This window comes from Pteropus alecto, unplaced genomic scaffold, assembly GCF_000325575.1.
Source record: "Pteropus alecto unplaced genomic scaffold, ASM32557v1 scaffold160, whole genome shotgun sequence".
Lineage (NCBI taxonomy): Eukaryota > Metazoa > Chordata > Mammalia > Chiroptera > Pteropodidae > Pteropus > Pteropus alecto.
Window position 1 is genome coordinate 1194101 of NW_006429864.1, and position 14707 is coordinate 1208807.

At 45.9% G+C, this 14707-nt stretch overlaps 2 protein-coding genes and 1 non-coding gene across 4 annotated transcripts in view; 2 read left to right on the plus strand and 1 right to left on the minus strand.

The window, feature by feature from the left end:
* Positions 1 to 1721, minus strand: part of JAK3 (Janus kinase 3) — a 16280-nt gene extending 14559 nt beyond the window's left edge. The window contains exon 1 of one of the 2 annotated variants that reach the window (XM_015586178.2): positions 1645 to 1721. The gene's annotated coding sequence lies outside the window, so the exon portion shown is untranslated. The remainder of the gene's footprint in view (positions 1 to 1644) is intronic. The other variant, XM_015586182.2, reaches the window with a different exon arrangement.
* Positions 1722 to 11194: 9473 nt separating this feature from the next.
* On the plus strand, positions 11195 to 14455 carry RPL18A (ribosomal protein L18a). Its single transcript, XM_006904290.3, has 5 exons — positions 11195 to 11296; positions 12621 to 12800; positions 13278 to 13407; positions 14035 to 14144; positions 14300 to 14455. Exons 1-5 carry the CDS (start codon positions 11279 to 11281, stop codon positions 14390 to 14392), a joined length of 531 nt encoding a protein of 176 aa, XP_006904352.1. The 5' UTR covers positions 11195 to 11278; the 3' UTR covers positions 14393 to 14455.
* On the plus strand, positions 13786 to 13916 carry LOC112477218. Its single transcript, XR_003045359.1, has one exon. It is a non-coding gene; the product is annotated as a small nucleolar RNA SNORA68 (small nucleolar RNA).
* Positions 14456 to 14707: the final 252 nt, after the last annotated feature.

A 14707-nucleotide genomic window follows, 5' to 3' on the forward strand; every position in this document is an offset into this window, starting at 1 on the left:
CCATCATAAGACAGGAGTGGCTTTCAGCCAAAACAGGACCCTTGGAGTCCGAGGAGGGGACCTTTCACCCAAGTTCTTTTTTTCTTTCTTTTACGAAATATATTAGTCAAGCCTGATTTCCTTTACCCGCTTGATAGGCAAATCAATAATAGAAATGTACCTAGATATATAATTCAAGTAACAAGTTTGTATCTTTTTCCTGTCTAGAGACTGAGGCAGCACTTTAGCAGAAAACCCAAGACCCCGTCCTGACTAGGGCAGGCAGGGAAATCGTGATATTCCCTTGAAATTCTTGGCTTCCCCAGGGGTATGGGAACTACATTTTGAGAATCGCTGCCCTGGATCAATACTAATAAAAAGGGAGTTAATGGCTCTTAGATAAGGATTAGGCTGGAAAGTTAGGGGGTTTCCGTGTCCTCCAGCAAAGACAGTTAGGTCATCCTATTCTAGAAAGGGTCCGCCCTAATCTGCCCACAATTAAGCAAGCCAGAAGCCTTTTGGGGGCTCAAAGTAACTCATGCAAGGAAACAGGTAAGTAGATAACTGGGTACTAGTTTCAGCCAGTCACTCGCACTTGTGCAATGAAGACCCCAATGACCTTCATTTCACCTGAGCCTCATTATTCCATCATTATGCTACGATGCATATGCCCGGAAGTTCATTAATATCATTATAACAGACTGAATTCTGGGAAAGAACATGCGCAGAAAGCAAATGATGAGTCACTGGGTCCTGTCCATCTTAGTTGTCAATCAAGAAAGCCCACCCCTCTAAGAAAAATCACCACCCACAGCAAACAAGGATAAAAACCCCAAAGAGTTTGTTACTGTTCCTTTAAGGCCTTGAGCCTTTTGAGCTGCTCTTTCTTCTCTTGCTCTGGCCACTTCCACAACTGGAAGTGTACTGTTACTTTGCTTTCCTTTCTAATAAAGCTATTCTTTTCTGCTGTATTTTGGTGTCTTGCTCAGTTCTTTGTTCGAGACATCAAGAGCCTAAACAACCCTCCAAGAGGGGAACCCCACTCTCCGGTAACACTGGGACCCCTGTCACTCCGCACAGAGGGGGCCACTGCCCTATTTCTAATAGCCAAACTGATCTTTCCTGTCTTTACACTTTTATATAAATGGAATCACACAGCACATCTGTTTAAAATAAATGTTGTGTTTAAAAAAAAAAAATGATCCTTTAAATATTGAAAGCGAAAAAAGGAAAAGTCAGAGATGAAAACTCAGGGTTCGGGGCCCAGAAAAATGCCCCTTTTAACACCAAAAGTCCCACCTTCCAGAATGGCTGGTCATCCTATGCTCCGGCTTGCGGCCTGGGACGGTCTGCCCTGGGAACTGTTTCCCCAGAGGCACTGAACTCCCCATGCCCCCACACCTGCACAGCGATTCATTCAAGTCTCAAGAGCTGGGAACATGAGGCCTCATTTTACGCCAAAGCTGAGGCCCAGAGAGGGGAGTGTTTGCCAGAGCCCACACAGCCAGCCATTCTAGCTCATGTCTGTCCAGCAGCTTTCCTTGGAGGCCTGGAAAGCGAACTTGCCTTTGCTGTCACAGTACCCTCCATCTGCCCTGTCATCCCCAGCCAAAATCAACTACCCACTCTGCCCGGCCAGAGCCATGTGGCACCTCCAGATCTTACCTGGCAGGTGGGGACCCTGGGCCAAGTCGGGAGGGCAGAGCCGGTGGCAGTGGGAGGAAAGTCCCACTGGGTTCTTTCCTGTGCGGGCCCCTCAGCTTCCTGAGTAGCTGTCACTTACCGAAAGTCATGGCCTTGTAGGGGTGGGGGCGGGGAGGCAAGAGGGCCCAGCTGGGGAGGGGCAGAAAGTTCCGGAAGCTTGCACAGCAGCGGCCCTGCTAAGACAGGCTGCTGGAGACCCCCCAGACCCAAGAGAAGGGGTAACAGCACAGAGGTGGTTACACAGGGGTTTCATGGGTTCTGGACCCACTCTCTGTGGGGCCCTGGCAACACCCCAGCTCCTTGGGCCTTAGTTTACCCATCCGTGGTATGTGTGGGTTGGGCACCCAGAGGAATTTCCCCTTCTGCACCCAGGGAAAGGAACTGGGCTAGATCTGCCCATGAATGAGGCTGTGAAGTTGCCCCAGACAAAGGTCAAGTTCTCCTTCCAAGTATTTCTCCCAGGAGACCCTGGGAAAGACAGAGCCCCTGTTGCGCACAGCGCCCTAAGCCTAGCCCTGCCTGGCAACCAGGCCTGCTCTTGGGAACACCTCGTCATCTGCCTGGCAGGGAGGCACAGGCCAGGGCTGGGAGGTGGGGGATGGTGGGTAGGGGGCTCTGCGCAGAGGCCAGGATCAACTCAGCTGAAATATGAGAGCACTCCTGGTGGAGGGCACCGCATGGACAAAAGGTGGGATGAGTTAAGCAGTTTAAGGAGCCGAGAAGAAGCTGGTAGAGCAGGAAGAGGTAAGGAGAAAGGGGAAAGCAGGGTGAGCAGCAGAGGTCAGGTCTCATTGATCTTTTTTTCAATGCCCCCGAGGCTGTCATGATTGGAGGAGGCAGGAGACCAGGGCGGCGTCCAGGTGAGACCAGTGTCCTTAGTAAGATGCACAGCCCTGGAAGCGATTTGGGGAGAGATTTTAGAGGACCCTTTTATTTCTGTAATCTCATCACAAATCCTGGCCCCCAAATGGCTTGGATATGTATTTTATAGACTTTAATTCAATCACTCACAGATACTTATTGGGCACCTCCTGTGTGCATGGTATTGACACAACAGGGTACAAGAGCAGATCCAATCTCTGACTAGTGGAGCTGACAGTCTTGTCAGGGAGATGACAACATACAAATTATTACTTATGAATTGTTGCGGTAGCCTTTGGGGCCAGGCTTCTAGGAGAGACCCCCAAGTCTGGGAAGTCTTCCTGGAGGAAGAGACTTTGATACTAAAATCCGAAGACAGGAGGAAGAGACTTTGATACTAAAATCCAAAGACAGATCTGGATGTGGAGGTGTCAGGAGTTCCAGCAGAGGGTACGCCCCAAGTAAAGGCTGGGACGCTGGACAAAGAGTGTTTTTGAGAAGGGCGAGGTGGCAGAGAGAGAGGATGGCAGGGACACGGTACGCTGAGACTTGTTTAGAGGCATCGGCAGGGCCTTGTGGTGGAAGGAAGGCATATGGGTTGCATCCTTAGTGCAGTGGGAGCCACAGCAGGCTTGTGGCAGGAAGCATTATGTGGAGGCTTAGCCATAGTATTTTTCTTTCACTTCCTGGGTGGCTTCAGCAGAGAGAAATACACATACATACATGCTCCCATCCTTTTCTCTGAAATGGAGACTCCTCCCTCCAGGAAGGACAGGGAGTCAGCCTCTAGGACCCTGACAACTGCGGGATTTTGAGAATGAGCAAGAGGGGAACAGGGTCAGGACAAATTCTCAGCCCCAGAGAGGGGCAGATGAAAGCTCCAGGAGGAGGTTCTGGGGAGGCAAAGCCCAGGATCTGCCCAAGAACAAATTGGAAACATAAGTGATGCAAAACATCCCAAATTTTCTGCTGGCAAAGAGCCCATAAATACAGTCAAAGAACAAACAAAGGAGACAGGTAAAAAGTTGAACTCACATCATCGATGAAATGTCCTCATTATGCAAGCAATTCCTAGAAAGTAATAAAATGCCAGTAATTCAGCAGGCTGGCTATGAACCCCCAAATCACAGAAAATTAAGTACAAATGGCTCTTAAACTCAGAAAAAGATGCTCAGCCTTACTCATAATAAGAGAAATGCAAATTAAAAGTACCATGAAAACTTATGATCATTTCCATGGATAAAAGAAAGATTTGACAAAATTCAACACCTTGTTGTGATTTTAAAAAAACCTCTCAGCAAACTAGATATAAATAAGAACTTCCTCAAGCTGATAAGGATCATCTACCAAAAAATCTACAGGTAATATTACAGTTAATGCGAAAGGCCAAATTGTGTTCTCCTGAGACTGGGAACAAGACAAGGATATCTATTCTCGCCACTTCTATTCGACATTATTCTAGAGGTCACAGCCATTGCCATCAGGCAAGAAAAATAAATAAAAGGCATAAAGATTGGAAAGGAGGAAGAAAAACTGTCCCTATATGCAGATTACATGATTGTTTATGTAAAAAATTCAAGGAAATCTATGACAACTACTAGAACTAATAAATGAATTTAGCAAGTTCACACATGAAAAAGTTAATATACAAAATTCTACTGCATTCTTATATGCTATATATCCTTATATACAAGCAGCGAACAATTAAAAAAATGTAATCCCGTTTTCAATAGCAGCAAAAAAGATAAAGTATCTAGGTATAAATCTAACAAAATAAGTCTAAGATCTCTACACTAAGAAGTACAGATATCGTTCAGAGAAATTCATAAGATCTAAATAAATGGAAATATGTACCATGTTTATGGATTGGAAGACTCACTGTTGTTAAGATGTCAATTCTCCCCAAACTAATCTACAGTCAGTGAAATTCAAATCTAAATTCAGCAGAATTTTTTTTTTTAAAGAAACTGGCACCAACTTTAAAATGTATATAGAATTGCAAAGGACCTAGAATAACCAAAGCAATTTCTTAAAAGAAGATAAAAGTCAGAGGACTTATTCTATCTGATTTCTAGGCTTATTATAGAGCTACAATAATCAAGACAATTTGGTATTGGTGAAAAGATAGACATATAGATCAAGAAAACAGAATAGAGAGTACTAGACATATATAGAGAGAGAGAGAGTTGATTTTTGACTCAGATTCTAAGGCAATTAAATGGAGGAAAAGAAAGTCTTTTCAGCAAATGGTGTTAAAACAACTGGGGATCACATGGAAAACAACTAACAATAACCCTTACCTAACACCATACACAAAATCAACTCAAAATGGATCACAGACTTAAATGTAAAATCTAAAACTCTAAGACTTCTATAAAGAAACATAAGAGCAAATCTTTACAAAGTTGGAGTAGGCAAAGTTTTCTCAGAAAAAGTTGGTAATTAAACTACATCATTTTGCTCTCCAAAAGACACCACCGAGAAAACAGAAAGGCAAGACATTGGTCAAGAGAAAATATTTGCAACGTATATATTAAATAAACAAAATATCTGTATCCAGAATATATAAACAACTCAATAATAAAAGACAAGCTACTCAATCAGAAAATGGGCAAAAGATCTGAACAGACACTTCACCAAAGAGGATATATGAATGGCCAACAAGCACATAAAAAGATGCTCAATGTCATTAACCATCAGGGAAATGCAAATCCAAACCACCATGAGATGCCACCTCACATCCACTAGAATGGGCAAAATTAGAAAGACAGACAATAAGAGTTGGTGATGCATTGCTGGTGGGAATGCAAAATAGTGCAGCTGCTATGCAAAACAGCTTGGCAGTTTCTTAAACATAGAATTACCCTACGATCCACTCATAGGTGTAGATGAATACTTGTAGCAGCTTTATTTGTAATAGTTCTAAACTGAAAACAACCCACATGTCCACCAGCAGGTGAAGAGATGAACAACCATACAATGATTGGTCTAGCCATACAGTGGAATGGACTTGACAATAAAAGGGAATGAACTATTGATACATGCACCAACATGGAGCAATCTCAGAATCATTATGCTGAGTGAAAGAAGCAAGCACAAAGCTTACGAATAAAATTTTGGAACATGTAAATTAATTTTGATCGTAGTCATGGTTTCACAGATTTACTCTCAGGTCAAAACAGCATAACATATACATTTAAAATATGTGCAATGTCTTATATGTGGAATCTAAAAAAAAAATAAAAATAAATGAACAAACGACCCAAATGCCCAGCTACAGAGGATTTGCTGGAAAACTATGGACATTCTCAGCATGGAATAGTATGCCTCTGTGCAAAAGAATAAGGCAGCACAATGCTGACAATGTGGGAGGACTTCGTGAAGGAAAAAGCAAGGTGCAAGCCTGCCTGGGCAAGAAGCTTTAGTTTATGTAGAAAGAGAAAAATGAGGATTCCTCTGCATAGATTCTCTGCATCAAAACATGAATAACTTGTTCCCCTGGTGGCCACTAGGGAGGGGAACTGGGAGCCATGATCAGCAAAAGTGGGAGACTTTATGTTTTTTACCTTTTTTGTGCCTATTGAATTTTGTATTTGTTAATACTGTTTAAAAGGTGAGAGTTTCATCAAAAAAGTAAACATATGTCACCACGTGAGATGGGAGAGGAAATGGGAATTACCGGAGCTGTTTGGAGGTTGACCATGAACCAAAGCAATCATATTGTTAATGAAAATGGTGCACAGGGTGCCCACCATGGCTTCTTACACGTAGCAATTCATTTAACAATCTCCTAAGTGTGGGCTGTGATCCCCATTTACAGAGGGGAAAATTGAGGCCGAGAGGTCACATGACAAGAAGGAAGCGTCTCCAGTTTGCTTTGGCTCCCTCTCCTCACAATATCCTATGATCCCCCTTATTAGGCTGAGCAAAGAAGGAGTCTGGCCCCCCCGCTTGGGTGAGGGAGATGATGCCTGGAGCCTTCAGGACTCCATTCTTCACTTTATTTTTCTCCCTAGCACACATCACTCTGCTGTGGTGCATGTTTTTCTTATTTATCTTGTTTTCATCCATTTGCCCCATTCGTATGTCATCTCCCCCAGCACTGGAATTTGTGGTTGTCCTGATCACAGCTGTGTCCCCAATGCCTGGCACACAGTAGCTATCGAGTGAATAAATGACTGAATGAATTCAGAAGAGGAGACTTAGGAGGGCTGGGAGCAGGGACAATTGGGGACAGGAGGAGAGAGGGCAGGAAGCCAGGGTCTGGGTGGGATGGCAGCTAGGACACAGGGGAGTGGGTAGCTTAGGGGCATTTTGAGGACAAAAGGACAGGAGCAGAATTCCAGCCAGATGAGCACTGGAAGGATGGAAGTGCCAGTAGCCAAGATGGAAAAGCGGGTAAGCAGGATAGAGGAACATAGGTTGTGGTTTGAGGTACTGGACAGGCTTACCAGGCTCCAATTCCTACGTGGCTGGAGGCTAGGCAAGGACAGCAGGGAGGAGTACACCAGGGCAAGAAGGTGGCTTAGGGGCGCAGAGGGGGCCTAAATGTAAAGAAGAAAACAAAAAACCTTTCAAACAAACAGGCAAGCACGCAAGTCCCTCCCTCCTCTCCAGCTGCCCAGCTGCGGGGTTATCCTGACCAAGACCTTGGAGACAGGAGCACCAGGCCCCAAGGCCGTGCAGCCCTCTGCACTTCCTCCTCTTCCCTTCTCCCTTCTCTCCTCTGCCCTCCCTACTTACCCTGCTCTGACCCCTCTCCTGCCCTCTCAGGACTTGATTTGGGTCCCAGGCCCTGCCCTGAGTTTCCCAGGACCTCTTTCCACTCACCTGTTTACTTCCCACAGTCTAAGGAAACTGAAGCCCTGGGCCCTGAGTTCACGCACTAGGGAGGGTCACAACCCCAGGCCTAACAATTATATGACATTTAAATCTCACAACAGCCCCACCAGCTTGGAACTACCATTAGCCTCGTCTTACAGGCAGAGAAACTGAGGCCCAGAGCTTCAATGCGCCACTAAACTTTGAGTCTGCTACACACCAGTGTCCCGGCAATGGGCCTTGGCCAGGCAGAGACAGTCGAGGGCTCGGCTGCCACCTAGTGGATACTCGCGGAACCCCCGTGAGAATGGAGTTCCTTGTCGCCTGGCCTTTCGCACAGGGAGAGCAGGAGCAAGACCACAGATAAACGTAATTCTGTAATTATAAAAAAAAAACAGCATAAATGCTCTGCTTCTCCTTTTGTCTCTTAACTGACTTAAAAAGCAGTTGTATAAAAATGTGTTGAATTGTATTGGGCCTATAACATATAGAAATGTAATATATTTAACAATAACAACACAAAGGAGGTGGGGAGATCAAAGCCGTATTGGAATAAGGAAATGACACCAGGCAATAACTCTAATCCATAAAAACTAATGAAGAGAACCAGAAACGTGAAAGGAGAAAATTAATATGAAAAAATCTATAAATATATACTTGCCTTCCTTTATTTTCTGATTCTTCAACAGACATACAATTGTGTGGAGTAATAATTATAACGATGTATTGTTGGGTTTGCAGCACATGAGGACGTAGTATGTATAACAATAATAGCACAATAATAACAGCAATTGTACAAAAGGGGAGAAGGAAATAAGATATATAGGAGTCACATTTCTATATGTCATTAAAATTAAGGCAGCATAAATCTGAAGTAGATTCTAAGTTAAGATGTATATGTTCAGTGCTAGAGGAACCACTGAAGAAATAACTTAAAAAACATAGTAAAAAAAATCATTAAAGGAATTAAATGTTACATTAAAAAAAGTCACTTTATGCAATAGGAGGCAGTAAAGGAAAAAAGAAACAACAACAAAAAAGACGTGGGACACATAGAAAAACAAAAGTAAAATGGCAGATGTCATGGTGTTAAAATGACAATATTCCCCAAATTGATCTTCAGATTCAATGCACTTCCTATCAAAATCCCAGCTGACTTCTTTGAAGAAATTGACAAGCCGACCCTAAAATTCATATAAAAATTCAAGGGACCCAGAATAGTCTTTTTGATCTTAAAAAAGATCAAAGTTGGAGAATTCACATTTCCAAATTCCAAACTGAATATAAAACTACAGCAATCAAAACAGTGGTACTGGCATAAAGATAGATATGCAGATCAATGGAATAGAATTAAGAATCCAGAAACATTTATTTTCAACAAGACAATTCAAAGGGAGAATATAATCTTCTCAACAAATAGTTCTGGAACAACTGTATATCCACTTATGAAAGAATGAAGTTGGACTCGTGCCTCATAACATATACAAAACAAATTCAAAGTGGAACAAAGACCTAAATATCAGAGCTAAAACTATAAAATTCTTAGGAAAACATAGACATAAACTTCATAACCTTGGATTGGGCAACAGTTTCTTAGATATGACATAAAAATCACAAACAGTAAAAGAAAAAAATAAATTGGACTTCACCAAAATTAAAAATGCTTGTGCCTCAAAAGGCTATATCAAGAAATTGAAAAGATAACTCACAGAATGAAATAAGTTTGCAAATCATATATCTAATAAGGAACTATATATCTATAGAATATATGAAGGATTCTTACAACTCAATAATAATAATTAAAAAACCCTGTTTTAAAATAGGTAAAGAATGGACATGATTCCATAGTGTAGCAGTTAGCATATCTGCTTTATATGTAGAAAGTCTAGGTTCCAGCCCCAGTGGAGCCACGGTCCCTGGTCTATGGCCATGCCATCCTGAACAAGCTGAATGTCTGATCTCAGAAGCTAAGCAGGGTCGAATCTGGTTAGTACTTGGATGGGAGACCACCTAGGAAGACCCGGTGCTGTAGGCATAGATAATAATAAATAATAAAGTAAATAAATAAAATAAAATAGGCAAAGAATCTGAATAGATATCTCTCCAAAGAAGATATACATATGGCCAATAAATACATGAAGAGATGCCCAACATCGTTAGTCATCAAGGAAAAGCAAATCAAAACCACAAGGAGATGACACTTCCCACCCACTAGGATGGTTATAATAAAAAGGAAAAATAATAAAAAAAAGTGTTGATGAGGATGTGGAGAAGTTGGAATCCTCATACATTGCTGTTGGAAATGTAAATGATGCAGGCATTTTAGAAAGTGATCTGGCAGTTCCTCAAAAGATAAAACATAGAATTACTTTATGACCCAGCAATTCCACTCCTATCTATATTCCCAAGAGAAATGAAAACATATATCTACACAAAGCTTTGCGTGCAAATATCATTATCTCATAATTTTCAATAGCCAAAAATTGGAAACCACCCCCAAAAAAATCCATCAATTGATGAATGGATAAATAAAATATATCTATAGAACAGAATATTACTCAGCAGTAAAAAGAAATAAAGTATACTGAACCATAATACAACATGAATGAATCTTGAAAACATTATGCTAAGTGAAAGAAGCCAGTCACAAAAGACCTCATTTTGTATGATTCCAATGTGAAATGTCTAGAATAGGTAAGTACATAGAGTCAGAAAGTAGATTCCTAGTTGCCTAGAGATGGAGGGGGGGTGGGTGGGCAGAGGGGGGGTGGGTGGGCAGGGCAGGGAATGAGAAGTGACTACTAATGGTGAGGGCCATCTTTGGGGGATGGTGGAAATGTTCTAAATTTTATGATGGTTGCACAACTGTACATATACTAAATATATGAATGTATCTGAATAAATGGTAGTAAAAACCATTGAATTCTACAACTTAAATGGGTAAATTGTATGATATGTGAACTATATCTCAAAGAAGCTACTATTAATTTTTTAGTTAAAAAAAGAAAAATGCTGACTGGGCTCAGCCGTCACCTCTTCTAAGAGCCTTTCTCCCTAAAATAAACCCACCAATTTATCCTCTTTGTTTTTTTTCACAGCCTGATACCCTGAGTTGTTTGTGGTTCTTTCCTTTTCTATCTTTCGGCTTTCCTCCAAGGGAGCCTCTTTTTGCCCCAGCCCCTCCAAAATCCAGGGTGCACCTAAATCAGTTCTAACCCCCACCCCCCACCCCACGCTGCCCCAGGATCTGTACTGGAGGCAAGCAGATGGTGTTTGAATCTGTTACAAAACATACATCAAATATCCATAATCATAATAACAGCTAGCATTCCAGCGCTTAATTAATGTTAGTGCTTGTTAATTGCTCTGTGCGTGGCATTTTACATGGGTTATCTCATCTATTTATTGTCACAGTTCTAGGAGAAAAACAGTAGTTTACTCCCATTTTACAGATGAGAACTGTCAGGTCCGTGGCTCTAGATCTCCTTAACACACTTCCAGGAAGAGCGCCGAGATGGCATAATAAGCGCCGCGCCCAATCGAGGTCGGATTCTTCTTATTAGCATCCAAGGGAAGAGGAACACGCCCACCAGCCACCGCCGCCTCCCGGGTTACCTACAATTCCCAGCGTCCCGCGGGCGCTGACGCTACCTTTACGGCCTCGGCAGGACAGGAAAAGCTTGTTTGCGATGCTTCTTGGGAGTTGTAGTCTCACTGCGAAGGGAGGTGGGGCTGTAAGAGGTTGGTGTATCTGGAGCCAATGAAGAAGCAGATGTGGTTGAGAGCTTAGCCAAGAAGCCAATGGGAACATGGCTTTGGGAGGGCGGAACTTCCTGCAACGAAGTCATGGTGAGCGGCTACGCGAGGGCGGTCACTTCCTTTTGGGGGTGGTGGCGAACGCGGCGGGAGAGCTATGAAGGCCTCGGGAACGGTAAAGTGGGCGCGCCGGGGTAGGGGGCCGCGGAACGCGTCTCAGACCGAATGGGGGGGACCTCAGGAGGTGGCGTGGCTCGCATCTGGCGTGCGCGCTCCGGGTTGGGACCCGCGCCGCCGCCGGCCGCCTCCTCCAGGTACAGCCAACATGGCGACCACTGCGGGCGCCGCGTGGGGAGGCCGGTGCGTAACCCAGGTCGGCTTGGGAATCGGGGTTCGTGGAGGCCGGACCTCCTTTCCAGAGGAAGAGACACGCGCAGCGTGGAGGCTCGCGCTGCGAGACCTCTTCGAGCTTCTGAGCCTCAGTTTTCTCGACTGCATAGTGGACGTGGGGGAAGGCAATAGTATTTCCATTTTTCTCGGTATGACTGTGAGTAGAAGAAAATTACAAACCCGAGTTGCCACGAGCCTTATTGCTGTGGCAAGTGTTAGACAAAATCAGGGCTCTATAGTGCAGAGATGGAAGAGCAGGCCCTGGGAAAAAGGGCAGGGGCAGGGGTGTCACGTACAGTTCTTCAGCCTCAGTTTCCACGCTGGGAAAGGGATTGCGTCGATCCCTTTCAGAACGGATGATCCACGAGGCTGATTAGTCAAGATTGAGAGGTGGAAGTAGGAGCTAAGTTTGCGGTATTTGGGGCTACCTTCTGTTGACATTAGTAAAGTGGTCGGGAGTCATTTATGGAGGTGGCACTTTTTTATATCACAGGGTTAGGACTTGGCAGACATCCTCACATTTGCATCCATGTAAACATGGAGCTTCCTCTTGGCAGCCCAAGTCCCTTGGGCTGTAGCTGGGAAAACTAAGGCAGCTGCAGGTTACATGGAAGCAGTGCAGGAAGCCCAGGGCTGGAGAGGGAACTAGATTATTGTCCTGCTTCTGCCTGGAGTGAGCTATAAGATAGGCTAGTCACTATCTCTGAACCACAGAGTAAAAGAGGACTTGGACAAGATTCTGTGAGTTGCAGAGATGCTGTGGTGGAAAGAGGTTACCTGACTGTTCTGAGCCTGAGACTGCAGGTCTAGGCCTCAGCTTTCCCCACATATGTAAAGAGAAAAGGAGAGGCAGCAGGGTTGACAGCTTTGCTTAGCTTTTCTGAGCCAGGGCAAAGGGTCCATGGCCCTCTTGGTTAATCTTCCTGCCCTCACTTTGATGGGTCAGGCTTGACAGCAGTGTGACTGACAAGCATTCAGATTCCATGTTGAAGCCTTGGGATGGGATTCACCCTTCTCTATCCACTGGTCACCAGTGGAAAGGGAGTGGGGCATCTCCAGTTGCCTCAGCTGTGGATGCTGGCCTCACCCCACCCCTGATTCTGTTTCAGCTACGAGAATACAAGGTGGTGGGGCGCTGTCTGCCCACCCCCAAGTGCCGCACGCCTCCCCTCTACCGCATGCGCATCTTCGCGCCTAACCATGTCGTTGCCAAGTCTCGATTCTGGTACTTTGTGTCACAGCTGAAGAAGATGAAGAAATCTTCAGGGGAAATTGTGTACTGTGGGCAGGTATGGGATGTTTGAAACAGGGTGGGTCTGGATTTACACCTTCCATGGTGCAGGGTTACCAGGCCTCAGTTCAGATCAGACCCTAGGTTGGGATGGGATGGGATGGATATGGTGTAGTTAGTGCTCTGGGACACCTTGGCTGAGGCCATCTCCTTCCCTGGGCCTCATCTGTGAAAGGGTGCTGTCACCTGAGCACATTGCTGTGATGAGCACCAGACTGCACCATGAGGCTGCACTGGGGCGGCAGCTGGTTTTTGGTCCCAATGTGTTTGGGAGGAGTCAGGACTTGTGCTGGTCTCCATGGGCGAAGGGGCCTGGACTGTTCTGCACCCCACTGTTGCCATAGAAATTTCCCTTCAGATACGTGAAGGTTCTGGGGCCGGGCTATCCGTGGAGCAGCAGGGGCAGAGGTAGTGAGGGTAGGGGCCGAGTGGAGACCAGTGTACTGCTGGCCTCAGCCTGTCTCCTCTTTGGCAGGTGTTCGAGAAATCCCCTCTGCGGGTGAAGAACTTTGGCATCTGGCTGCGCTACGATTCCCGAAGTGGCACCCACAACATGTACCGGGAATACCGTGACCTGACCACTGCAGGCGCCGTCACCCAATGCTGTGAGCCACCAACCCCCTACTCCCCCAGTCAGGTCCCTTTTTTAGACCTGGACATCTGCAGCTCAGTCTGATCCCTCCCCCGCCCCCCGACTGAGGCAGGACAAGTGCAAGAGGCTTCACGGGCAGGAGAGGGAGTGAGTCCCAGGGATGGTGACATAGAATGTGGGAGAGGTGTTTACTTAGGGGTAGGAGGAATGGAGAGGATACCCCAGGCCTACCTTTTTTTTTTTTGGACCCTGGCAGCAGGTGGGCCTTTTGAGGGTGGCTTCTGGTATAGATGCAGCTCCCACCCAGAACCTGGTTCAGCCCCTGTCCAGTGTTGGGACCTGTTGCAGCCCCAGGTATTCCTAAGGTGGGCTACCTGCCAAGGCTGAAACCCAAGCACCTAAACCCAAGAACTGCTGTTTCTTGTAACAGCAGTTTAAACAGAGGTGCTGATAGCAAGCGGATCTCGTCGCCTTTGGGGGCTATTCTGTGCCCCTTAAAGTGAATTTGGAGGTTCTACACTCCTGGTGGCCAGAGACTAGTCCCCAAGTTGGGGGCCCCCCAGGCAGGAACATGATGAGAGGTTTAGAGAATGCCCAGAGCCCCCAAGGCACATTCACCCTGCCCTCCTGCTCCCTGCAGACCGAGACATGGGGGCCCGGCACCGTGCCCGCGCCCACTCAATCCAGATCATGAAGGTGGAGGAGATTGCAGCCAGCAAGTGCCGCCGACCAGCTGTCAAGCAGTTCCACGTGAGTGCCCTGGGGCCCTTGCTGGGCTGAGGAGCTTTTGCCCCAGCCTTGGTTCTGACGTAGGAGCCCAGTGGGGGGTGGCCACACCTCAGTGGCCCTCTGAAGGACAAGGTTAAGAGGCTTCCACCCCCCTCACCCACCTCTCTTTGTCACAGGACTCCAAGATCAAGTTCCCGCTGCCCCACCGGGTCCTTCGTCGCCAGCACAAGCCACGCTTCACCACCAAGAGGCCTAACACCTTCTTTTAGATACAGAGCCTCCCTGTCCCCTGGTCTGCCCAAATAAACTTTTTGGGAACACCGGGGTGCTCAGATACACTTGTTTTCTTTGCATGCCCTGCAGAACTCAAAAGGGTGCAGCCAGTCTGAGTTCTTTGTTCCAGGTGGGGTTCTCTTCTTCAAGTGGGGCCCACATAGTAGAATCTCCAGAAGGCGGGGCAGGAATGGTGAGGGTCTCACCCCCAAGCTCACTGACCTCTCAGGTCCCTGGGGCTTTGTCCATTGAGGTGTTGTCATGGCAGAGGTCCTGGAGTCAGCATGGTTTTCAGCCCTGCCAGGCAGCCC

What these genes read in the sequence shown, in the direction of transcription:
- RPL18A (XM_006904290.3), top strand. An exon ending in AAATTGTGTACTGTGGGCAG is followed by an intron (nt 12,801 to 13,277) that starts GTATGGGATGTT and finishes CCTCTTTGGCAG; the next exon opens with GTGTTCGAGAAATCCCCTCT. An exon ending in CAGCTGTCAAGCAGTTCCAC is followed by an intron (nt 14,145 to 14,299) that starts GTGAGTGCCCTG and finishes TCTTTGTCACAG; the next exon opens with GACTCCAAGATCAAGTTCCC.